At 45.0% G+C, this 26,612-nt stretch overlaps 1 protein-coding gene and 1 non-coding gene across 5 annotated transcripts in view; one reads left to right on the forward strand and one right to left on the reverse strand.

The window, feature by feature from the left end:
- The window catches only part of LOC114894154 (ubiquinol-cytochrome-c reductase complex assembly factor 1), a 90,909-nt gene that overhangs the window by 61,618 nt on the left and 2,679 nt on the right, over positions 1-26,612 (forward strand). For all 4 annotated transcript variants that reach the window (XM_029220573.1, XM_029220576.1, XM_029220572.1 and 1 more), the window contains 2 exons: positions 18,519-18,596; positions 24,777-24,890. In XM_029220573.1, the coding sequence (XP_029076406.1) occupies positions 18,519-18,596; positions 24,777-24,890 (192 nt within the window). The remainder of the gene's footprint in view (positions 1-18,518; positions 18,597-24,776; positions 24,891-26,612) is intronic.
- TRNAE-CUC lies at positions 9,477-9,549 on the reverse strand. The gene has a single exon. It is a non-coding gene; the product is annotated as a tRNA-Glu (tRNA).

Here is a 26,612-nt window from a genome sequence, read left to right on the forward strand (position 1 = left end):
CTGTTCTTAGGAAAGCCTTTGTGGTTCCCAGCGAATAAATTACTTGTAGTGAGTTTTCTAACACCTCCTACTCTGCTCTGTTCACTGAGGCTTTTAAAAAAATAAATAAATAAAATAACTGCTGTAATGCTCCTTTGCTCTGACTTATAAAGACATATAATTTTGGTTTTGGACTTTTGACCCCTTTCTGCTCCCAGGAGAGAAATTTCTATCAGAATAATAAAAGGTGTAAACTGTGTGTGTTGCCCCTTTTCTGGGCCTTGGGTAGTTCAGCTGCTGGGGTTAAGAATCAACGGGCTTGTGGTTTGTACCTGGTTATGGGGCAAGTAGGAGACGATTCCCATTAAGCACTCCATGGCATTCTCAGTGTCTCCCACACTACTTCTTTTCATCCCTGTCCTACGCCCTCTTGCTAAAATTCTTCAAATTTCACACGAACTCTATTTTCTTTGGTATTTTGAGCATACTTGTTTGTGGCTATGCCTCTTCTCTTTCAGAGACAGAAGATGTTTATCATCTGCTGGGCTTTGGGTCCCCAGCTGAGTTGCCTGGCAAAGAGGATCCTCCCTCTAGAGGAAGCAGGATGGGCAAGTTGAAAAACCACTCACTCGTCTTAGATCTGGAAGAGCAGGGAATTAAAACTTGGTCCTACCATTAATCAGCAGGTTCAGATGAAGAACCTGGACCGGGTTATTCCTAAGGGCCCCTTCCAGCTCAGACAAAAATCTGTGAGATAAGAATTTTCCAACCCTGGGGAGAATTTACAAGAGTGAACAGTAGTTTGCCACACTTCCCACTTGTTCTCCAAGCCTCTCTTGCCTTGTAGCCCTGGATGACTGTCCCTGTCCCTAATATCCTTCGCTCAAAGGCCCATGAGAGACTAGAGTGGTTTGGGGACAGATGTGGGTTCAAACATGCTAGGGTAGTCTGGTTTGAAGCAGTGGGTAGATATGGATGTCAGAAGACTCCCACTTGGTGATGACCCCTAGGGACTGTGTAAAGGAAGTCCAGACTGCTCTGGCTGGTAGCGGGAAGCCCCAGTCAGGGCTAGCCCTAGCTGATCAGATTTGCAAAGCAATCGGTGTTTATATTTTGTGCCGCTTCAGTGGCTGGCAATCCCCTAGAAGCTTGACAGCCACAAGGATAATCCTAATTCAGCCTTTTCCAATTGAGGACACTAAATCCTGGCAAGGAAAGTGGCTTGTTCAGTGTCACATATTAGTAGCAGGGCAGAGATTAGAACTCACTGCTGGTTCATTTTGTTGCTCTTTTCATTACATCATCCTATCACCTTTGCCATTCCCTAGAGCTACCATATACACCTTCCATTTTGTCTTCCTGTCTTAAAGACCTCTTTTGGTCCTTTTAAGGTCAGTGTTCCTGTGTCTAGTGCAGTGCTTCGTACATAATAGGCCTTTATCAGATGTTAGTGAATGAGTGAGTGAACTCAGAGTCTTTTCCTAACTCATTAGAATCAGCTCCCTATTGCTACCTTTCCTGATAAACTGACGCTAAATTGTTGATGGATGTTAATAGGTTAATGTTTTAATGGTCCCTGATAACATTTGCATTTGAATGGGGAGCTTCTTGTAACTAGTGTCTTTGGAAGGAGGAGTGATTGCAGTAGCACTGGGGAGCTCTTGGGGTCAGGGAGGATTGATGATGCCCCCCACACCATGTCCTACCACAGAGTAGGCAGCTGTCTGCTCTTTTCCCCTGTGGGTTTAACCTGGCACTGGGCACTACCAGAGGGCGATGGTTCTCCTAAGATCGGGATACCTACGTGAAAAAAAGTTCTGGAAGCCAAGATGTCAGACCCAGGATACATTAGAGCTATATATTGATTGCAGCTGCCCTGGATGTGCTGTGAGTATTTCTGGATCCATTGGTGAGACAGCCGCAACACTCCTTTTCCCGATCATTTCCCTAAATGCTGGCTGAATGATGCTGTGGGGTTGGTTAGAGCTGAAAGGGCCTAGCTGGAAAGCAAGCACTTCTTTTTCCATGTCGATTGCCATCTATTTAGCTGATCTTTTCTGAGTGTCAGCCATATGTGCCGTAAACGTGACATCTCTGATGCTCAAAGGAGCGGGAAGAACTACAAGGAGCCCTTCATTAAAACAACCACTATCAGGACTTCAGTTGTCTTAACGCTCAGAACAGGTCCTGACCTCTCACCTGAACTCACTGTAGGCTACTTCACTGGTCCCCCTGCCTCTCGACTCTTCATCTCAGTTCCATCCTGCAAATCATTTAACAGCCTGGCTCATCTTCCTGAACACTACTCATGTCAAATACTCATCACACAGAAACCCACAGTGGCTGCCCGGTGCCGGCTAGGTGTGTGCCATCCCCCTTAACCTGTCCTCGAGGCTCCTTGTGGTTCACCATCATTTTCTTTTCTGCCTGCCCCACTTTTCTTCCAGTCTCTGCCTGTCCATAGTCTACTGTCTCCTCTTGAAATCTTCCCTAACTCATCCAGATTTACATTTGTGTGTTATTCTACCAGTGTGATTATAAATTTCTCAAGTGCAAGAATCGTGGGGCGTCCTTGAGTTAACCTCCTTAGGGCCCAGCACAGAGCAAGGCACATTGTAAGTACACAGGAAATGCTTCTTGATTTGATTTAAGAAGTAATTTTGTTGCATTGCAAGGGACTCCAAGGGCAATGAAGCCCTTGAAGTAAATGAAGTAAAATAATCCTTTCAGAAATTGACACAGGTATTGAGACATCTGTGCTGGGTAAAGTGTATTGTGAATAATATTTTTTCTTGATTAATTTTCCTCAACTATTGCCTTGACCCTTTCTCATCTGGCATGGCGGTGCAGAACATATGGAGGCATGGGGCTTCCCATTTTCCCTTCCTGCAGTCCCCAGATGCCCTGTACCATCATGAAGTGTTCACTCAGTGCCTGCTATGTGCTGGGGACACAGATGGGACCATGTGGCCTTGTCCTTCAGGAATTTGTAGTAAAGCTTCCATCAAACATCCCTGGTTCTGTCCTTGAGTCATTTCCCTACCTTCATGTCAGTGCTTGCCAACTGTTAGCAGCAGCAGGCTCCCACCCTATCCCCACATCTGTACACCAGACACAGGCCCTTCCAATCTTAGGGACCTTGAATGATAGGGTTAGGGTAATAACACTAAATTACTATCTAGCATCCTATATATTTTATTTTGCTTATTGTGACCCTTCCTCCCTCCCAGAATGTAAGCTCTAGGAGTTCAGGAATTACCTCTCATTTTTTGCTGTAGCCTCAACTCCCAGAGCAGTGCTTGGTGCATGGTTAGCATGCATATACATTTGTTGAATGATGAAGGCATTACTGAATTCTTTTTTCCTCGAGGTCCAGCAGCATTATTAATTTGTATGGCGCTATTAAGGATTGTTTTCACTCACGTATTTATTCAAGGAACATTTTGGTCTCTCACCACGTGCTAATCCCTAAATGCTGCTGGTAGAGCATATGCCATAGAGAAATGATCTTACAGGGTTTACAATCTAGTCTTTGCCAAGAAGAGAAATGAAGTTGAATCTTTAATAGATTAAGTTCCAAACTAAATAGATGAACAAGTAAGATAGAGTTCACCTGGTTTTTGTTTCATTTTGTTTTGTTTTAGGTGCAGACTTCCTAGAGAAGCTGGCCCAGAGCAGGGTTGAGAGTGGTGGCAGGATGGCACAGGGAACTAGGCAGCTCCCAGGTGCTGAAGGGAGGGACGGAGACTGCCAGGCCCTCGTCTCAGGTGAAGGAGTGGGTCAGGTTTCTCACCTCCCTTCCAAGGCAATGTCACGGTGTTTGAGAGCACGTGGGCACTGAAGCCAGACTGTTTGGGCTCAGGTCCCACCCCAGCTGTGTGACCCTGGGCAAAGTCTTAATCTCTGTGCCTCAGCTTTCTGTCTGTAAAATAGGGATAGCTATGTTACCTACCTCACCTTACAGCTTTGTGGAGAATAAATGAGCTATCATGTGTGAGACTCTCTGAATAGTACCTGGGACCGAGATAGGTGTTTGCTGTATAAACTTTACTACTTATTGTTAAGCGTTTTTATCTCATGTGATAATGTAAAAAGAAAAAAGAAAGGCAATTTTGCATAGTTTGAATGGAAAAACTGAGACTCAGAGATTTGTATTCTAGAGTCACAAGGTGGGGAAATGGAGCTGCTTGGGCCCAGAATTTGCTTAGATTTCAGAGTATTTCTTAGGCTGGAGTGGGACTTGAATACAGATCACTAGAGAGAGCATCTCTTTAACAGATACAGCATTCCAGCAGCAGTTTTCTTTTTCCTTTATAAAATGCTTACCCTTTGGGCTTCCCTGGTGGTGCAGTGGTTAAGAATCCACCTTCCAGTACAAGGGACATGGGTTCGAGCCCTGATCCGGGAAGAACCCACATGCCACACAGCAACTAAGCCTGTGTGCCACAACTACTGAGCCTGCACTCTAGAGCCCACAAGCCACAACTACTGAATCCTGAGTGCCTAGAGCCCGTGCTCTGCAACAAGAGAAGCCACCATAGTGAGAAGCCCACGCACTGCAATGAAGAGTAGCCCCCGCTCACTGCAACTAGAGAAAGCCCGTGTGCAGCAGTGAAGACCCAACACAGCCAAAAATAAATAAATTTATGTTTTTTGAAAAATGCTTACCCTTTTAAGAACATTGTACGGAAAAAAGAGGACAAAAAAGGATTACCCTATAGAGTTGGGGTCACTCTCAGAGCTCAAGGCCAAGTGTCCATTCCGTTTTCAGGGGGTATTCGGACGTTACTCCTTGGCTTCCTCATGACTTGAGCAGGAGTGATCATATCACTCCTACCCAGAATCCAGGCTCAGCCATTCCCAGGATACTGCTACAAGATTCTATAAGCTATCAGCTGAATGGCAGTTCTGTTTGAGTCGTAAAAGAATGTTGGACTACGAGTCAGAATACCTTGTTTCTGTAAACATCTAGAACATTTATGAGCTGAGTGATAATTAGGCAATTCATCTGACCTTTCTGAGCCTTTGTTTCCTCATCTCTACAGCAGGGAACAGCTTCTTTCTCAGATTACCACAGGGTCAGTATTTTGGAAATTGTATGGTGCAGAACAGTAAGCAGTAAGGAAACAGCAGTAAAGGACAAGCATTCTGTGATCCATACAGAACAGTGGAAATAGCCACTTTATTGTTCGGAGCTATAGGTTTTTGTCTGACCTCCTCTGCCCAGCTGGAGTCACCAGTTAACATGTGTGATTCAGTTAATTAGGGTTTCCCATCTCTTTTGCTCCCTATTACTGCAGAGAAGGAGGATTCAGTCTGTTTGATAAAAGGGCTTCCAATCTCAAGATCGGGAAGGGGCTAGATTTTGGATCGTCTGAGAAAATGTTGCCGTCCAGGTAACATGATGTCTGTCTTAAAATCGCTGAGTGGGAAAGGACTCTGGCTGGGGCCTGTGAGCTCAGTGTTGCCTCTAGATCCTCTAGGTTGTTTAGATCCTCAGCACCCAGGAAAAGTGACAGTGCCCAGGCTCCATTCACAAAGAACTCTCAAACTTGTTAATTATCCATTTTCAGCTGTTTGGTTATATGTCTGTGCATCTGAGATAGCCAGCATTGATGGGGAGCAAGCATCCTCTAGTTCTCCACTGTCTGCAGTCTGCCTAAATTTAATAGAAAATCATTAAAAAAGCAAAGTTGTGCCTGCAGCTTTTCTGCACTTATAAATACAGTCATGAGGTCCAGGGTGCAATTGGGAGCCTGCAAGTGTCTCTGGAAACCTAGGTGTGTCAGCATCTTCTTGCTGACAGAAATCAGACCTCATGGCTGCAGGTAGAATGCAGAGGACCCAGAGGAATGACAGCCACTGACACGTGGTGAACAAATTACTAGGAAAGAGGCTCAGGCTCCTAGGCCCTGGTGTGCTATACTGCTGCTCTGCTGGAGACGCCTGCGGGCTCAAGCTAAATACACATCTTGCTCATATTACATCTTGTCCAAGTAAGATTTTCCATTACCACAACACAGGAGACGTTGAGGGCACCGTGACTGCTAAAACCCTACAAGACTGGTTGTCTGCACTTAGCGCTGCCAGGGTCAGAAAGTCATCAGCCTATGATTGCGTATAACTGTTGCATTCTTTTTTTCAGCTGGCATTCAGTGAAGTCTGATTAGGTGTGAGTCATGGCCTCACCTTCTGCTCCACATTCACTTCATAATCAAATCCTGTTGATCTTGCTGGACTTTTTCCTCTTTATTCCTTTCGCCACTTACATTAATTCAGTTTCTTACCAACTCTCATCTGAGCCATTGCAGCAGCCTCCTCTGGGATTCCTGCCTCCGATTCTTCCCCCAGCTTTGTGGTTTGTACTTGCCGGGTTACTTTTCTTTTTTTCCCCTTATTTATTTATTTATTTGCTGCGCTGGGTCTTCATTGCTGCGCTCGGGCTTTCTCTAGTTGTGGCAAGCAGGGACTACTCTTCGTTGCGGTGTGCAGGCTTCTCATTGCGGTGGCTTCTCTTGTTGCGGAGCATGGGCTCTAGGCGCGCGGGCTTCAGTAGTTGCAGCACGAGGGCTCAGTAGTTGCAGTGCATGGGCTCTAGAGCACGCGGGCTTCAGTAGTTGCAGTGCGTGGACTCAGTAGTTGCGGCTCGCAGGCTCTAGAGCACAGGCTCAGTAGTTGTGGCGCACGGGCTTAGTTGCTCCGCGGCATGTGGGATACTCCTGGACCAGGAATTGAACCTGTGTCCCCTGCATTGGCAGGCAGATTCTTAACCACTGGACCACCAGGGAAGTCCCGGGTTACTTTTCAAAAACAAATCTATCCAATAGCACAGGGAACTATATTCAATATCTTGTAATAATATATAATGGAAAAGAATCTGAAAAAGAATATATATATTGTTAATTATCCATATATATATATTCAGTAATATATATATTACTGAATCACTTTTGCTGTACACCTGAAACTAACACAGCTTCGTAAATCAACTATACTTCAGTGAAATAACAGTAACAACAAATCTATCCGTGCATCTTCCCTGTGCTAAGAACTCTTCTTTGTCTTTCCTTCATGTGGCATTCAGGGCCATTTATAGTCAAACGTAAACTGCCTTTCCAGCTCTACCTTCTGCTTCGTCCCATCATGAGCTCTTTGTTACAGATTTTCCTCTGAGGATGCTGTAGTTGTTCCCCTCTCTGTGGCTTTGCACATACTATTTTTTCTGTCTAAAAGGTACAAATCCTCGTCATCCTTTAATAGCCAGTGTAATAAATGTTACCTCATCTCTGAAGCCTTTGAGCCCCCAGACTCACCACTGCCATTTTTTACATACAGTATGTTTTTACAATCATTTGTATGTCATTTCATATGAGATTACAAACTTCTTGAGAACAGGTTCTGTGTTTTATTCATCTTTTATGCCCAGCATGTACCATGATGCCTAGAATATGGTAGGCACTCAATATATACTTATCAAATGCATGCAAGGCAATGTAGAATTCTGCACCCAGACAGCTTTATGGTCTAGCAAGGAATGTAAATTACTTCATGACACTACTGCTCAAAATCGAGAAGTATCATGAGAGGCTTTAATATATACATACATATGGTTAAGTCGCAGACTGAAATACTTGTGTGGGAAGAACCATTTGTAATTGGAATCATCTTTTATTGTGGTGAAATATATATAACATAATATTTATCAATTTAGCCATTGTAAGTATACAATTCAGTGGCATTAGATACAGTCACAATGTTGTGTAACCGTCACCACTGTCTATCATAGGATTTTTTTTTTTTTTGGCCACACCCCATGGCATTTGAGATCTTAGCTCCCCAACCAGGGATCGAACCTGCACCCCCTGCATTGGAAGTGTGGAGTTTTAACCACTGGACCACCAGGGAAGTCCCACCACTGTCTATCTGTCGCCCAGATTTCTTCATCATTCCCAGTAAAAACTTTATACCCATTAAATAACTCCCCCATTTCCACTCCCCCCAGACCCTGGTAACCTCTATTCTACTTTATGTCTCTATGAATTTGCCTATCTTAGGTACCTACTATAGGAGGAATCATACAATATTTGTCCTTCTGTGTCTTATTTCATTAGGTATAATGTTTTCAAGGCTCATCCATGTTGTAGCATATATCAAAATTTCATTCCTGGGGCTTCCCTGGTGGCACAGTGGTAGAGAGTCCGCCTGCCGATGCAGGGGACACGCGTTCTTGCCCCGGTCCGGGAAGATCCCACATGCCGCGGAGCGGCAGGGCCCGTGAGCCATGGCCGCTGAGCCTGCGCATCCAGAGCCTGTGCTACACAACGGGAGAGGCCACAACAGTGAGAGGCCCACGTACCGCAAAAAAAAAAAAAAAAAAAATTCATTCCTTTTTATGGCTGAATAATATTCCATTGTATGTATATACCACATTTTGTTTATCCATTCATCTGTTGATAAACACTTTGTTTCCATCTTTTGACTAGTGTAAATAATGCTGATAGGAACATTCAAATGTCTGTTCCAGTCTCAGCTTTCAATTCTTTTGGATATATACTTAGGAGTGGAATTACTGGGTCATAGGGTAGTTCTATGTTTAACCTTTTGAGAAATCACCAAGCTGTTTTCCCTAGTGGCTGTACCATTTTCCATTCCCACCAGCAGTGCATGAAGGTTCCTGTTTTTCCACATTCTCATCAGTGCTTGTTATTTTTCTTTTCTTTTTTTATTTTTTGCGATACACGGGCCTCTCACTGTTGTGGCCTCTCCCGTTGCGGAGCACAGGCTCCGGATGCGCATGCTCAGTGTCCATGGTCCATGGGCCCAGCCGCTCCACGGCATGTGGGATCTTCCCAGACCGGGTCATGAACCCGTGTCCCCTGCATTGGCAGGCAGACTCTCAACCACTGCGCCACCAGGGAAGCCCTCTTTTTTCTTCTTTTTAAAATTGTAGCCATCCTAGTGGATGTGAATGGAATCATCCTTTGCTTATGCTTCAGATAATTGTCTTGCTAATTGGTTCTAATTTGCTTATTGACCATTGGTGACCATTAATAAGTTAGACTGTTTTCACTTTCCAAATCTTGTATTTAACGACAGAAAACCAAATCCTGATCAAAACTTTCATGCATTGGCACTTGTTTGCAGGGCATAAGTCCTTTCTTAAACTTGGAAATATAAGCAGAAAAGCACTTCTTAGTTTCCTAATTATTCTTCCATAGTACTTGTTATAGAGCAGGCAGGGATCAAAGGTCTGTTAATGTTTGATCTGTTCACATCAGAGAGTTAATTGGCTATTATCTTGTTAGAGTGACTAATGAGAGAGGAAAACTCAATTGCCCACTTTGTGTTTTCTTACCCTGGCAATCATGAAGTTCCTTCTCTTTTCAGTCATAAAGTCTCCTTTTTACTTGAAACTGCTTGTGTATGTATTTTGGGGTCTTGTTTGTTTTTTAATTTTTTTTTTTTTTGACTGCACCATGCGGCTTGTGGGATCTTAGTTCCCTGACCAGGGATTGAACCTGGGCCCTCCCCAGTGAGAGCGTAGAGTCCTAACCATTGGACCACCAGGGAATTCCCTTGTGTATGTATTTTGCCTCCAAATCTAGAACTCTATTAGATGGTAGTAGTGGAACTAGAAGTGGTCTTGAAACTTTTTTCAGTGGAAGAGATTGCTTTGAGAGAGGTGTGGAGTTTCAGAGGCCATGTGAAAACAGACTGAAAGGACAGGAGTTGAACCTCTTCTGGCTAGAGCAGAGTTGTGTTTGAAAACCATGAAAACAGTAGCAGCATGTATACAAAGTTGCTCAACCCCTTACCAAATTCTTGTATTCAGGGAGCTTTCTTAAAATTTGTAAAAAGTACATGGGCATCAATAATACAAGAGGTAATTATGACAGGAAATATTATATCGATTCATTCTACAGACATGTGCTGAGCAGTGTGCCATCTTTGCCCTCAAGGAGCTCACGCTCCAATACAGTGAGGGGGGGGCAACCTGTAAACAGATTATTAAAATAATACAGTGCATCTTCCTGGTGGAAATATTAAAAACCATGTGAAGGAAAAAGCAGTAAGCTTTGGGAGCTTGAAAGACTTCACAGAAAACGGAGTGATTCCTTTTCTATAAAATGACAGTAACACCCCCTTTTTAGGATTATTGTGAAAATTAAAGAGATAACACATATAAAGTTTTTAATATAGTTTCTGGCACATGGTAGGCATTCAACAAATGTTAATTGTTAGCTAATGTTATTATTATGGAGAGGTTTTATTGAGTTGATGAATGACAGTATATCCATTGATTGCAAGCAACAGAGACCGCAGCTAATTTAAGCAAACAAAGGAGTTCATTGGGGGCTAGCTAAAGCTCACAGAATGGAAAGGAGAGTTTAACAGCAGGCCTCAGGAAGGAAAGATACAAGGAAGCTCAGGGATCCTAGTATTAGTAATAGGAATTTAGTAATCTCTTTGGGATGATCCAATTTTAGCTGTCTTTTATCTTTGGATGTTTCTACTCAGAAACAAGTCTCATTAGATTAGCTTGGACTCTGGGCCCCTCTGTGTGATGAAGGGACATGGTTCTGGGATCAGCAGCCTACTAACTCATGGAGTTGGAGAGGAGTAGGAGGGCTCTAAGGAAGGGATGCTGAGCGAGTGAGTGATTTTCACCTTAGACAGCATCAGAATACTTCCAAGGTCTACTGATCCATTGAGGCTGATGACGTAAGCAAACAGGCCAACCCATGGAACGGCCTCTGGGTGTTTCTGTTGGCCATAGAATCGACTGTCCTGGCTTGTGACCAGTGCCAACCCAATGTGATCATTCCAATCTGACATTCTTCATTGAAATTCCTCTGGTTTCTTCATGTTTATTAAGTACTGTAGCTAAAACAAAGACTCTTGACTATTACAATAATAGAGGAAGGAAAACTTTCTGAGCTTTGTGTATTGCATTTCTTTTGATGTATTCAATTATGATTACCTTTTCACATTTCTCATTTATCAGCTCATGATCAGGGATTTGCTCTAGGTCTTAATTATGACCACATAGTCAGACCCTTCCTTCATCCTGTTACTTATTTATTTATTTTGGCCTAGACATGCTACTGTGCATCTGACCTTGTTGAATCTCATCTCAGTTTCTAGGATGATTTTTCAACACTTCAGGGTCATTTCCATTTTACTTTTGTTTTCCATCGTACTGAAATTAGCAATTTTTGCTTATGTGATTCTCCATTACTGATATGACTTATCAGAAGCAGAAAGGTGTGACAGTGTAGAGAAGACACTAGATTTAGGTACCAGCAGAGATAAAAATTCCAACACTGCTAGCACACAAGAAGGGTGTGACTTTGGGGCAAGTAACTTAGCATTTTCGAGCTTCTGTTTCCTTGTTTATAGAATTGGGACAACAGCGCATGAGACTTGTCCTGTGGGATACAATCAAAAACTTCGGAAATCAGAGTAGATTAGAGCTATCCCCCTCTTAGCTGTATGTCTTGGCATGGAAGAAAGTGAACTTGGCGTGATAGTTTGATTTTCCCAGGACCTTAATGTACCTCATCAGCTTCTTTTCAAGGTGATTACAGGCTTACTGGTATGTTTGAATGCCTTATTAAGAGGGTAAATGACTGTAATTTCCAAGGACAGCCATCTCTTGTTTTGCTATTTTCCAAGCCTGAGGAAAAGGCTCCTGTGCTTTGTAACCATTTAGAAATTAAGGTTGAGAAAGTAACAACCATGTACCTTGTTTTTCAGGACCTTATCAAGCTATGCAGATCTTGAATATTCAGATCCCAAGCAATAAAACTGGGACTTTCAAAACACATAAATAAATAAATAATAAGGAAGAGTATTTTTAAAGGCATTTCAATGTAGCAAGCCTCTCTGGTGCATTAAAAGTTTGAAGTGATTTATTAAAATGAGATGTAAGGATTATCTCATGCCTTGTTTAGGTTGGCTTTTCATCACAGCTGGAACATGCTATACTCATATGTTCACATCATTTTCTAAAAAAAGGAAAAGAAATTGTCCATCTTTTCATATTTTATTATTTTTCCTTTTCTTTCTTCTTGGTACTAACACAGTTTTCTCTGGACCTACCAAATGCACACGCACGCACACACAGAGTTTTATTTGTTGTATTTTGTGATCATTGCTGAAAGAGCCTCAGTAGATCTTTTAGTCATAATGCGAGTGAGTTACATGCACACATGTGTATTTGGTCTCTCCATGTGCCCTTCTCTCTTTCTATCTACTTTCACCCGTTTCTATGTATTTCATATAATATTGCACAGTGAGCTCATTTCTAACATTAAACTTAAATAGACTGGCTGGGGCTTCCCTGGTGGCGCAGTGGTTGAGAGTCTGCCTGCCGATGCAGGGGACACAGGTTCATGCCCCAGTCCAGGAAGATCCCACATGCCGCGGAGCGGCTAGGCCCGTTAGCCATGGCCGCTGAGCCTGCGCGTCCGGAGCCTGTGCTCCGCAACGGGAGAGGCCACAACAGTGAGAGGCCCGCATACCGCAAAAAAAAAAAAAAAAAAAATAGACTGGCTGATGTTCAGTGCACACTAGTTTATTGCCATGCAGTGACTGTGTAGCCCATGGTGTTGACATTGCAAAGTGTTGCTGATGTCATTACTAACCCCTAGAAAGACAACTAAAACCTGACCTGCCATCTTTTGTGCTGCATTGTAGCCTTATGGTGAATTTGATATATTCCTTATGCTTCAGTCAGCAACTCTAGGCACGCTTTATCGTTCACTCATTGCAACAAATCCTTATTAGCCTGCTACTGTTAGCAGCTTTGCCTCAGTAGCCTTAAAGTTTATTCTTATCTTCATTCTCATCATTTCTTGTGTTACCCATACCAACCTTCTTCCATTTTCCCCTCCTACACCATAATTATACTTTTTTCCCTCCAGTTTACCCAGGAGTGGGGCTTAGCTTATGCTAGAAATGTATGACGTATTAGTAATTGGCCACTGATCACCCATCTCGTAGCCCATCTCTAGCGACCATTGTGATCAGGAGTATCTGCATTGTGTTTACCCAAGACCATAGTAGCATTCGCCCAGCCTCTACAGGTAACCTGAGGTATAGGGCATATGAAAGGGCAGCCACATTATTTATGGTGTTTGTTCCAACATAGATAAGCAATGGAATTGAACTGCTCTGTATTCTAATCTTGACCCACTATTTCCTAGCTGTATAACCTTAACCTTCCCAAACACCAGTTTCCTCTTCTCTAAAGTGGGGACAGTAATAGCACCTATCTCAGAGAGTCACTGGGAAGGATTAAGTGAGCTCATATGTATAAAGCTCTTAGCATAGTTCTTGGCACACGGTAAACAGTGAATTATGGGAACTGTTTCTGAGACACTTTTGTAGACTGGGGAGAGAGGAGGCTTTTCAGAAGATATAATTTGTAAGTTATGTCTTAGAGGTTAGGAAGGAGTTAGCATCCCAGTGGATAAAGAAGGGAGAGGGATTCCTGGCAGCAGTGTGCTTGAGAGCTATAAGACAGCATGACATGTTTGTGGAAATTGCACATAGTTTACTCTGACTGAGGGTGAGATAAAAGTGGGGAGGTGGCAGGAGGTGAGGCAGGAAAGATGACCAAGAACAGATCACGAAAAACCTTACGGAGCTCACAGAGGAGTTTAAACTTGATCCTTCGTCAGACCCTCCGTCCACATAATCTGGTTCCCCTGTTAAGCAGTCACGTAAATGTCTTTAAGAGCAGCAACAGGGAAAAGGGGAAAGAGGGCAGCGAATTGGCCTCAAATGAACTGGCATCTCTTTAAAGCAAATATTCCTCCTTGAGAATACTACATTAGTTAAACATGTGCCTTGCAAGATTCATTATTGCTTTACTTGTGTTCCCCGTTGGTTGTCTCATTCATTAAGCTGCTGATCAGTAACCCTGAACTCTTGTGTGCCCCACTCCCTGACCATTTTTGCGTTCCCTTCTCAATATACTGTGCTGGTCCCCCTGGGATGTAAACTCCAGGACCTGTCCCTGGCCTGCTCATGTTTGTTTCCTTTGCCCCTGGTGCCTGCCTCTGCTATAACATCTGTAGTATGTGTTAAGTAATCCTTAAGGTAACATTTTTATTATGTCATAAAAAGTGCATGGCAAATATATTATAACTTGTGGACTTTGTTTAAAAATGAACGGATAATTTATTGAGTGTGCCACATGAGCCTTGCTCCCCTCCCCATTTCTGCCGAGACTTGCTGCTCGTTTAGCCTCGCCTCCTATTGAGTGCTCCCACCCTGTGACATACTAGGAAAGCAGACCCATGGTTGGCTAGAAATGACATCATAGTTTATGTACTCAATAAAAATTTAATTAAGTCATTACAGGAATTGCAGTCATCATTTAACCCTCTGATTTCTTCTGTTTAGTTTATTATTAAACATTCAGTAATACCAGTTACTAAATCCTGATGGCTTATAAATATCTGCATGAATTTTAATAGCTTAAATAAATGGGAAAATACGAGTACCTGATATGCAAGGAACCTTTTCCTTGTGGTGGTGCTATATGTATGGGTTTTGTTTTGTTTTGAATAGATTTTTTAAATTAATTAATTAATTTATGGCTGCATTGGGCTTTTGTTGCTGTGCATGGGCTTTCTCTAGTCGGTGGCGGGTGGGGGCTACTCTTCATTGCGGTGCGAGGGCTTCTCATTGCGATGGCTTCTCTTGTTGCGGAGCACAGGCTCTAGGTACGCAGGCTTCGGTAGTTGTGGCACACGGGCTCAGTAGTTGTGGCTTGCGGGCCCTAGAGCATAGGCTCAGTAGTTGTGGCGCATGGGCTTAGTTGCTCTACGGCATGTGGGATCTTCCTGGACCAGGGCTCGAACCCGTGTCCGCTGCGTTGGCAGGCAGACTCTTAACCACTGCGCCACCAGGGAAGCCCCTTATGTATGGTTTTTTAATAAAAAGCAAAACATTATGGAAAGGATAAGAGTTTAATAAGAGAACAACCCAATGCTAACCGGGGAGAGTTTCTCATCCGGTTTGTCCATCTATGTATTCATGGGCAGGGTGCTCCATATCGAATTATCTGGCAGTGAGGACACAGAACCTGCGCACCAGCAAACAAAAGCTTAAGTGAGGGAATAAGATCCCAACAGAGGTTCACCAGAGGGAATATCCAGCTCCCCTTGGCTGCTGGGCTGGCTAGAAGGGCCCTTCAGGGCGAGTCCAGTAGTTCAGGAAGCTGCTCTCACTTACCCTCACCTGTTGCCTACAGATCATGTGTCTGCACTGATGGAGCTTCCACCCTCTTCCAGGAAGGGCCCTTTTCATGATCTAATCCAGCCTGGGTGATGATATCTGAAAACCATTTCTAGCTGTGGCAGCTTGCCATCTCTTAGCTAGAGGTGAGGGGGAGAGGCAGCTTATAGGTCACTGGGGTTAGAATATAGGACCAGGAGGCAGAGGATCCTTGCTAATAAGGAATTCTACTCCTGCTCTCCATTCTTTCTGGGCAGTAGGCAGCCAGGATGCAGGTGCATCCCAAGAGGAGAAAGTATGTTTGTATGTAAATGAGCCTTGTTGGAAAGCTGGAATTGAATTTGCAGATTAATGTGTTGGTGATCTCTGGAAGTGCCCTGCAGATGGTGAAATAGGGAAAGCATTCGTCCAGAAACCAGGTTCTTGTGACCTGCAGAACAAGTCCCTTCCCCTTTTGGGTCTCAGTTTACCATTTCCTCAGAGGGATGAGCTAGGTGATATCTGAGGGCCTTTCCAGCTCTAAAGCTTACTGGCTTGATGCAACACATAAGCCAGCTCTGCTGAGCAGGTTCAGTGAACGCTTACCTCTGAGAGATGCTGCCTTTGTGCTTGACTTCTCTGACATTGTCCTTTTGTGGCTCTGGTTCTTCTTGCACAGTTAGGAGAACGACTAGTATGGGAGTAGGGAGAGCCTCAAGATGGGCATCAACAGATCTGGGTTGTAGTCCCATCCTCTCATTACAGAAGGAATTAACTCTAGCTCTGGCTTGTTCCTTGATTCTTCTTTTACCTTAGCCCATTCTGAAAGATGGTGCAGTAAGAAGTTTGGCAGTTCTGAAATTTCAAAAACATGGAAGGTACTCAGCAGTAAAAAAAGGAAACAAACAAAAGGATATTATTGGATAGAACACACTATGTGTGGTACTCAGGCCTTGTGAGGATTCAGTCATCACCATGCCAGTCTTAAACCCTGCTCTGGCCAGGCCCTGGCCTAGGTGTCAGGGGTGCTGAGATTCATCAGACAGAGTTTCTTAGGACCTTTGAGCAGCTCACAAACTAGTGGGAGAGACAGGTACAAGAACAACTCTAAGCTGTGTTGTGCCCCCAGGAGAAGTGTAGACAGAAAGCTCTGGGAACACAGAGGATGGATGGCTATTTTGGCCTAGGGTGATGGTGGGGTGGGAAAGGTCATGGATTTCATAAACAGCTGCATCCAATCTCACATTTTCCAGTCTTGAGCTTCACAGTTCTCTTTCCCTTTTTGAAAATTGTCCATGACTATAAAGTATTGGAGCTGGTTTTAGTTTTATATAAACAAACCAGAAGGTATTACTCATAATTCCTTGCATTTGCAGAGCACTTTGCAGCTTACCAAGGCTTTCGGTGTACATTGTGGAGTGAATGAATGAATGAGTGAATGAAGTACATGCTAATTCATTTGCTCTACAAACCAGCTCCCTGTATAGGGCATTTAAAAGACAAGGACAGGGCTTTCCTGGTGGCGCAGTGGTTGAGAGTCCGCCTGCCGATGCAGGGTACACGGGTTCGTGCCCCGGTCCGGGAAGATCCCACATGCCGCGGAGTGGCTGGGCCCGTGAGCCGTGGCCGCTGAGCCTGCACATCCGGAGCCTGTGCTCCACAACGGGAGAGGCCACAACAGTGAGAGGCCCGCGTACCACACACACACAAAAAAGACAAGGACATAGACTCAGAGTGGTTACTTGACTTGCCCAAGATCACGTCCTATGTATACAGCAGAATTATGACTTGAACCCAGTTTTCTGACTAAATCCAGATCCTTTCACTACTCCTTTCTGCCCTCCTTCAGAGACCAGTTATGAACCACAGGATGAAATCATTCAGTATTTGATTTATTATCCAAAGTAAAATTATCTTCCTGCAGGCAGGAACCTGATGGAATGTCAGGCACATGGACTTTGGATTCAGACTGACCTGGAGGATTTATCACTAATTTTCTGTGGGATCTAGAGCAAGTCACTTCACCTGTTTGAGTCTCAGTTTTCTGTGTCTTTAAAAGCATGACTATAGCATATCTGCCTCTCTGAGCCCCGGTGACAGTTAGAGGAGATGATGTCCATAAAGCATCTGGCCTATAACAGGTGCTCAGTAAATGGAGGAGATGATGGTGGGCAATGGTCACGGTTGTTAAGCACAAATCTTATTCTCCATGTAAAGTTCCAGATGACTTCGGGGTGTTTCTAAAACTTGTCAGTTTAAATAGTCAACGAGTCCTTTCTATGTATTACACATTACACCAGCTTTTCTGCTGGGATCCCAGAGAGGAATGAAATACGGTACCCTTTCCTTTCGCATATTCCCGGAGGTCAAAGTTTTATCCTATTGAAGAGATTCCGTGAACTGCACTCTAGGTTCTGAAGGCTCACTGGCTATTCTCTGAGAGGAGTTCTACCTGAGTCTCCACGGTCTCACTGGCACTGCATTTCTAAAACAGTCCATTCACATTAACAGTCTTACTTCTCCAGCCCGTCTTATTCTACCCTCCTGTCCACAGCCTCAGGTGCCCACCTTTCTCCTCAGCATCTCACTCACAGCTCTGCCTCTCTTCCTCCTCTTCCCACCTCTGACCACTTGCTTCTTTTGTCCTTTCACTACAACAGGCTCCTTTGAGTAACCCTTAAGACATTTCCTAAGCTGGTCCCAACCTACCTTTCCAGTGTTCCTGCCCGTTCACCCTCCCTGGCACTCCCCATTTTCTTTCCTGCCCCTGCACTTTGTACAGCTTATTCCCTGTGTCTAGAATGTCCTCTTTCCTCCCCCCAACCCTCTCTTGTCAGACTCCTCCTCCTCTGAGGTCCACTTAAACATTACCTCCTAGAGAATTCTTCCCAGCCCCACCAAGTGGAGACCATTGTACTGAAATGTATTTATCACTCACCACCTTTGGGATAGAATTTGAGGCAGTACGTTGCAGTGTGATTATTTTCTACATGTCTGTGTTTACTAGACTGTGTGCTCCTCCAGTCAAGAAACGTTTCTTTTAATTTGTGTTCATAGTATCTAGCACAAAGCCCGACGCGTAGTTGGGGCTCAGTTCATAAAACTGAGTTACTGCTTTGTATAATTTGGGACCAGCATCTAAAAGAAGCTGTCAAGTTGGGGAGAATCCTGACAGATCAGGGAAATGAGGATGGACTGGCAGTTTGACCTGTTAGGGGCCCTCTTTCTCTGTTCTGCTAAGAGCCAAAAATCATACTTTTTGGTTTTTTCCTTTCTTTCATACCTTTGTTTTTGCCATTTTGTTTCTGTAGGTTAATTCCTATATCCTGAAGAAGAACATGATGCTTATGACAAATAATTTCTATGTGGCAATCTTGGGATATGATGAGGTAAGCTTATTTACCAAGCCTTAGGCAGAACAGTGGCCTCCCCCAACAAAGGCATTTGATGAGAGCCTCTGAGAGAAGCTTCAGGGGCCACCATCACTGCCTGCCATTATGGCTTAGTATTTTACTGTTTCCTCACCTTCACTGACTCAGCAACTAGAATGAGTGTGCCCAGCAGTTTGCCTATCACTTGAGAAGGAAAGCACTAGGTAATATGGTCAGATCATTCAACTAGTCGGCATTTATTGAGTGCCTGTGGAGTGCTGGATGGAGGGACAAAGGCAAATCAGTCACAGTCTCAGCCCCAGATGCGTTCAGAGAGAGGAAGACATGCACACATCAACATCACGGTCAAATCACACACTTTTTTGGGGGTTTAATTATAAAAACAATACATACTCATTTAAAAAATTCATAAAACTCTGCATAAATGGTTGAAATAAAAAATAAAAGGGCCCTTTCCTCTCCTGCCCAATTCTCTGTCCCAGAGGAAAACTTTGTTAATAGTTTATTGGGTGTCCTTACAAGTGTTACCTGTGCACACACAAGCACCTATGTATTTATTTTCTTCATGCAAATGTAAGTTACACTGCATATACTACTATTCTGCAAATTGCTTTTTTCACTGAGCAATATATCTTGGGTATCCTTCTACATGAGAACATTTAGATCTATCATTTTTTATTGTAAAATTTACATAACATAAAATTTACCATTTTTAAGTGTACATTTTAGTGGCATTAAGTACATTCACATTGTAGAGCAGCCATCACCACCATCCATCTCCAGGACTTTTCCTGATCTTCCCATATTGAAACTCTGTGCCCGTTAAATACTATTCTCCTATTCTCTCCCCCGCACCAGCCCCTGGGAACCACTCTTCTGCTTTCTGTCTCTATGGTTTTGACTATTCTAAGTACCTCATGTAAGTGGAGTCGTACAGTTTTTGTTCTTTTCTGATCGGCTTATTTCACTTAGCATAATGTCTTCAAGATTCATCCATGTTGTAGCATCTCTCTCATCTTTTTCTCAACTGTTATAGAAATTTCAGACACATGGAAAAGGCAAAAGAATGGTGTAATGAACCTGTATGCATACCACCAGGATTCATCATACCTCATCTTTTTAACAAACCATGTGCTTTTATATTCATTTTGTGGTTACCTTCAGATTTAATGCAAGCATCACCCCTTCTGGGACACAGGCCCAAGAACTTCCCCCAGGCTCAACGCCTTCTGCCCTTCCTGGGCTCCACAGCACTTGCTGCATTAGCATTAACTGTCACCCCACTGGGTGAAGATTTCTCCTGTGTAGTTGCAGTGTCTACTCTGTATTTCTGTTGCCTGGCATGGGGCTTGGCACATGGCAGGTGAAGAGTGAAGAAGGGAAGAAATGCATAAAGGATGAAAGTAAGAAACTAGAGTTCAGGCTGGAGGAAATGTTATCACCCTGTAGATAATAATTAAAGCCAGGACATGAGCTTACAAAAAAATTAAGTTAAATGATTTGCTTAGGGTCATAGGACTAGTTAAAATTGAGGTTTCCCAATTCCCAGTCTACTAAATATCCTCAGTTATTAGAGAGCAATGAAGACTGCATACTGCATACATCATGAATTCAATGTGAGCTTTGTGGGGTGGGAATTGAGAAACACTGCTTAAATCTATGCATCAGTTGTTAAATTAGATACATTCTGATTTCAGAAACCTTACAGTATATAAAAGAACGAGGCTTAGAATTGAAGAAATATAATTTTCTTTCTCTTAACATTTGTTTGCGGTCTTTATTGCAGATGGCTCAGTTGTTTCCTTTCACCCACATTAATAAAGATGTTCTGTCCCCCCATGCCAAATCCATCTTGGCAGAGCCATCTTAGAAACATGCTTGAGTGCAAGAGTCACCTGGGGTGCTTTTAAAATCTGATTATTGAGAACTGCACTAAATATTCCAATTCAGGGCTTCCCTGGTGGCGCAGTGGTTGAGAGTCCGCCTGCCGATGCAGGGGACACGGGTTCGTGCCCCGGTCCGGGAAGATCCCACGTGCCGCGGAGCGGCTAGGCCCGTGAGCCGTGGCCGCTGGGCCTGCACGTCTGGAGCCTGTGCTCCGCAACGGGAGAGGCCACAACAGTGAGAGGCCCGTGTACCGCAAAAAAAAAAAAAAAAAAAAAAATATATATATATATATATATATATATTCCAATTCAATGGGAGTGGGGCCTGGTGTTTCAACAAGCACACCAGGTGACTTTTCAGAGTGGGAAAGTTTGGGAAATAGACTAATTACCTGGGACACTTTAGAAATACCATTATTTGGGCCCTGTCCCTCAGAAGTTCTGGATTTAACTGTAGGTGGGCATCTGTAGTTTTAAAAGTTCCCCAGGTAATTTAAAGGTATAATTCTGGAACAGTTTTTCTTATATTTTAGTGTGCATGCAGATCATCTGGAGTCCTAGGTAAAATTCAGATTCTGACCCAGCAGGTCTGAGATGAGGCCTGCGATTCTGCGTGGCCCACGAGCTGTAGGGGATGTGCAGCCATTCTGCAGGCCACACTGGGAGTCACAACGTTCTAGAGCTGTGCTTTCCAGTACTAGCCACATGTGGCTGTTTTGATTTAAATTCATTAAAATTGAAAATGCAGTTCTTCAGTCACACTGGTTACATTTCAGGTGCTCAGTACTTGTTTGTGGCTAGTAGTGGCTACTGTGTTGGGCAGTGCAGCTGTAGATTGTTTCCATCATCACAGAAAGTTCGACTGGACAAGTGCTGTTCTACAGCACCCTTTTCCTAGAATCTTGCTTGGATTGTGCCCCAACCCTGAACACTTTTGGAACCTTCCTGTTTTCTACTACATTAGGTCCAAATTCCTCCATGGAACTTCCAGGTCTTCTGTGAACTGTCCCCATTTGTGACATGTCCTGTCCACCTTTATCTCCCATGGCCCTCCAGTGTGTAGCCTTCTTTCTAAGTGAGACCATTTGCCTCACTGCTCCACAGATATGCCGTGTCTGATTGAGGCTGTCCTGGACAACCAGGTGTGGGGGGCAGTAGCTGAGGCTGTCAGCTTTGAACCTGAGGATTTCAGGGTCTCACAACTGGTAGGCATTCTCTCTGTAAATGTTCAGTGAACTAATATTATTCTCTCTTGCTTAGAATGTCCTGTAGCTCTCCAAATAGTCTCCATTCTTAAGGTCCCCTTCTCCACAGAGCTCTCCCTGACCTCTCTAGGTCTGTGTTTTTTCACCCTGAATTTCAATATCCATCCATCCATTTAACAGGTATTTATTAAGTGCCTACCATGTGTGATGCACTGGGGATATGCTGGTAAATAAAACAAACATGGTCTGATTCTTTCCTACCAGAGCTTATCTCTTAATGGAGAGACAGGCGGTAAATAAGTAAACAAGCAAATAAATATCTAATTACAAATAGAGCACAGTGATAGAGAATAACGGGGTGGGTGTACTTAGTGTGGACTGGGAAGGTCTCTGAGGAGTTTTCATAGAAGCTAAGACTGAAGATTGAGGAACCAACCATGTCTTGACTATTCCTCAAAGTCTCCTGTACAGATTAGCATTTGTTCATTCTCCAGGATTTAATTCTGTGCTGCTGTTTGATGTGCTCTAGCTTTGTCCCTTCAACTAGGTGGCAAGCTGCTTGTGAGCTGTGACCGTATCACTGTGACTCTGTGTTCTTACCATCGTGCTAAGCACGTAGTGGTGTCAGATCAGCCCTCACTGAGTGAGGCTCCACCACTTTAAACTCTTAACTATAACCAGGGTCCTCCGGGGCCAGGACAGTCCCTTTGGCTGCCTCTCAGTTACTCTAGGTCTAGGTGTCTCAATTTCCTGAAGGATGCTTTTTTTGTATCGTGAGGGAAAACAAGTAGGCATCCCAGTAGACTGTGGGAAAATTGCTATGCAAACTAATTTTTGCCTCCTAGGCACCCCTTTTTCTTTCCCGCTTCCTCTCTCAGACCAGTTTGTTTTCACTGACTTACTAGAAGTGTGGTGGAAAGAAGGCAGAAGTTGGGTTCGTTGATTTATTCAGCCATTTGTGTTGCACTCCCACTCTGTGCCAGGTACCGCATCCTGACTAGAGCCAGTCAGCATCATCCCTTGACCTCACCAGTGCATTCTGGTTCCAAATCTACCACCAATTAGCTAGAGAGGCTCTAAGCCTCAGTGTACTTACCTTTCCAACGAGGGTAATAGCATCTGTTCTTCCTGGCATACATCGCCATCAGAGCCAGGTGTGTGAAGGAGCTCTGACAGTCTGGAACAGTCAGGTTGCTATCATTGTTAATCTGAGTTCTGAGTCATCCTTTTCCTTCTGACTGATTATGGACTTGGCCTTTCCCAGCCATCTCACCCATCGCCAAGGCTGCCTGTTTGTGGCAGGCCGTGGCTCCCAGGGCTTTTGCTGTCCTGTGCTCTGGGCTCATTTTCTAAGTCCTTAAAACACTCGCTCCCACTCGTGTTCCCTTTCGTGTAGCATATGTGAGTCGCTGCCAGCAGCACTGCGGCATGTGCCCAGGGCACTTCAGACACAGGCAGGCTGTTGTGTTAGCAAATAGCTTGGAGAACAGTGATGTGCCTGAGCTTGTCCTTGGCTCCTGTCCCCCATCTGCCAGAAGAAGCTGGTTTTCCCGACTCAGCCATTGTGCCAGGACAGTCTCTTGGAATTGTAGGGGTGTTTAGCAGAGGGCATTTGGGACAGGTGGACGGTTTTTCCACCAAACTGTCAGTACCCCATACTGGACATGGCCCTTCCTGGCAGCAGGCCTAAAGCCAGACCTCATGTACTGCAGTGCCTCGGGGGCCAGACCACAGCATGACATCGAATAAGTGATCCTGGCTCTTTGTGTAATGATTTATCACTTACAGAGCCTTTCATGGCCATTGTCTCTTAATTCTCACAACTCTGTGGGATAGGTTTTAGTTTGCTTGTTTAGGTTGTGAGAAACTGAGGCTCAGGAAGGGCTAGTGGCTTTCCAAAGGCCACATAGCTATCAAGTGACCGAGCTGCCATTTGAACTCAGGTGGTCCGATCCCCAGATCTCACTGTTGTTTCAACTGTATTCACAGCTGCATGCCAAAACAAGCTCCGAATCTTTGTACCTAGCATAGTGCACTTAGCAAAACACCTGTGTGTTATCTCTTATCATTCAAAGGTGCTGTAAATAGGGCAGGCATTTTAGTCTCTGTTTAATAGATGAGAAGGTCAAGACTCAGCTTTATTAAATTGCCCACCATCTCTGAGCTTGGTACTGGCAGGGCCAGGACTTGATCCTGTCTTCTACTGACTTCCAAGCCCCAGTCAGCACTTTGTCTGGTTCCGTACACTACCTTGGCACCTGGACAGAGCAACTTCTCAGGGCCTTTCCCTTTAGTCACCCTTCCCCAGGAAGCAAGACCCTCCTCTCTCCCTCCTCAGAGCTCCAAGTTAGAAAATGGCCCTAGTCCAGGATGAAGGTCTCTTTGATATTTGGGCTTCCCAATAGAGCTCTCTCTCCTCTGTGCCAGAACCGCCGACGTTAGGCACACACAGGCTCTGAGCATTCCCCTGGGGCCTATGGCTATCCTGCCGAGCAGGCTGTTCCTCTGCTTAGGGAGAGGCTGGGCCAGCCATAGCCAGCCCAGAGCTGGGTGACAGTGAGGCCAAGGTACCTGGCTCTCATCGCTAAAGAGCTAGCTGCCTTGCAGATGTGTGTCCTTGGACCAGGGGAGAAGGTGCAACCTACACTCACCTCTGTTCTTGGGAAGAAATATATGCTCACAGTACTCCATGCCCATTCCTTGTGGATGGCAGTGGAACCACTGCTGCTCCCATCTCTCTTCTCTGCCTCTCAGGTGTTGCCTGGGCCTGGCCAGGCTGTAGAGGGAGTTGTGGCCTAGGAGGGTCCATCAGACATGTGCCCCATCTCTGTATCAACCTTATTAGCCAGTCACTTGGCCCCTCTGGGTCCCGTGTTCTTCGCCTATATAAAATGAAGGGGTCAGACCAGATGCTCTCTGAAGACCCCTTCCAAGCTCTACCAAGTAGCTGCCCCATTTCTCTCTCATGGTATCTGTAAGGTCCCTCTGAGCTGATTTTGTGTTGCTAGCGTGTTCACAGTATCCGCAGCTTTTGTGTCCTGGCTCTGCCATATGCCCCAGAAGAACAGTTGTGCTGTGTATTCTAGGGGGTCCTTTCAGATGATCGTGGGCTGGCTGCTGCCCTCTGGAGAACCTTCTTTAACCAGAAATGTGAAGACCCTCGACAACTTGAATTGTTGGTGGAGTATGTGAGGAAACAGGTGAGCAGTCCTTCCCCTCCCCTCCAGAGCCTCCTGGACAACAGGTCCTTCCTGAGGTCTGTGGATGTTGGACTTTCAGAGGATCATGAGAGGTTGAGTTCCCAGAGTCCAGTCTGAGGGAATTCTGACCAGATCATGTCAGCAGTGGGCACCGATCAAGAACACCTTCTGTGGATCCAGCCATGAGCCAGGTCAGGGGTCAGGGCGTAGGAATAGAAGAATAAACGGCACCGAGAAGTCTGCTGCTTTTATAAACCTGTTGTCTCTCATTCACTGCACATTCGACTGTCTCCTGTGTGCGCAGTGCTATACTGATCCTGGGCACACACAGTCCTCCTGTAAGATAGCAGCACGGGGTGCAGTAAAGCTCCCCTTAGGTACCCACTTTGAGCCCCAGGATTCATGTTTCCAGCTCCTGGCTTCCAACAGGATTGGGCTCCAGGCAGCATTCCACAACATCCTGTAAGCCTCTTCCCACTGGGTGCTATCTGTCATCAAGCAGAGTCCCCCTGCTTCATTCCTCACCCCTCTGGCTGCCCAGGGCTCCCTGACACCAGAGCTTCTCAGAGAAAGCTCCAGGGTGAGGACTGCTTAACTGCATAGTTTTCCTCGAGCCCAGGAAGAATTCACTCCTGTGCTCTCTGCCCCCGGATCCTGTATTGATGGGAAATCCATACATTATAGATGAGGGAGAGCTGAGTGGCAGGGAAGAGGCACATGTAGGCTTTCCCAGGGTCTCCCAGTGAGTCAGGCTGTGCAGCTGGTCTAGAGCCCCCAGCTGGGTGATTCATGCAGCCACTAGAGGCCTCAGCTGCTCCAGACCGCTCATCAGCTCAGGCTGTCCCATGAGTCACACCTTTGCTTCACGGGCCTGGCCCCTGGAGCCAAAGGGGCCTCACCTCACAGTTATTCTCTTATTCACCTGTGTCCACGGCCTTCAAGCCTCCAACAGCCAGGAGAGGGAAGGCCAGGCTCTGGCTCCAAGGAGAAGACAGGGCCAGCAGGCCCAGCTGGTTGATTACTGGAAAACTACATACTAAGGCTCTTCAGAGGGTAGAGAACCCCAGAAGCCAGGACTGCTGTTTGACCGTTCTTCAAATCTGCCAGATCCTGGAAGAAGGCACTGTGGCCAGAGGACCCCACCCACAGAGAATTCTGAGACTCACACTGTTGACTCGACTCGCCCTCAGACAGGAGTAGCAACTGGCAGAGCAAATGCTGTGTTTTCTGAGAGACCAGCCCAACTTTTCCATCTACCGCGGTGGGCTTGTGCCAGGGGCCACAACAAGGGCACAGCTGGGACCTCTCCGAGGGCCCTGAAGGAAGGGGCTGCCACACCAATAAGAAGGCCCAGATTGCCCCAGTGAGAGGCAGTCACTAGGAAAACAGTGATGGAGCTCTTAGGGAAGCAGCGAGCTCTGATGGGGACCCAGTTCTGTCAGCAAACCTTTTGAGCACCTATTCTACCAGCCTCTCTGTTGAGAAAGCAGAAATTAGTAAGACCCAGTCCTGCCCTCAAGGATCCAGCTCATGATTTGGCAAGGAAGCCAGTCAGGCACAAGGCTAACCCTGGAGTAAGTCAGTCTGCGATGTATACAGGCAGGAGCAGAGTCTATGAAAGGCTAAAGAAAGGAGGGACTAAGTCTGACCGAGTGGATCGGGGAAGGCCAGGAGGCTAGTCCTGGGCCATGATGCCAGTTGGTCTGGTAGATGGCCTGAGGC

Source organism: Monodon monoceros, unplaced genomic scaffold (assembly GCF_005190385.1).
Source record: "Monodon monoceros isolate NGI ecotype Baffin Bay Population unplaced genomic scaffold, NGI_Narwhal_1 Super_Scaffold_13, whole genome shotgun sequence".
In the NCBI taxonomy this organism is placed as follows: domain Eukaryota; kingdom Metazoa; phylum Chordata; class Mammalia; order Artiodactyla; family Monodontidae; genus Monodon; species Monodon monoceros.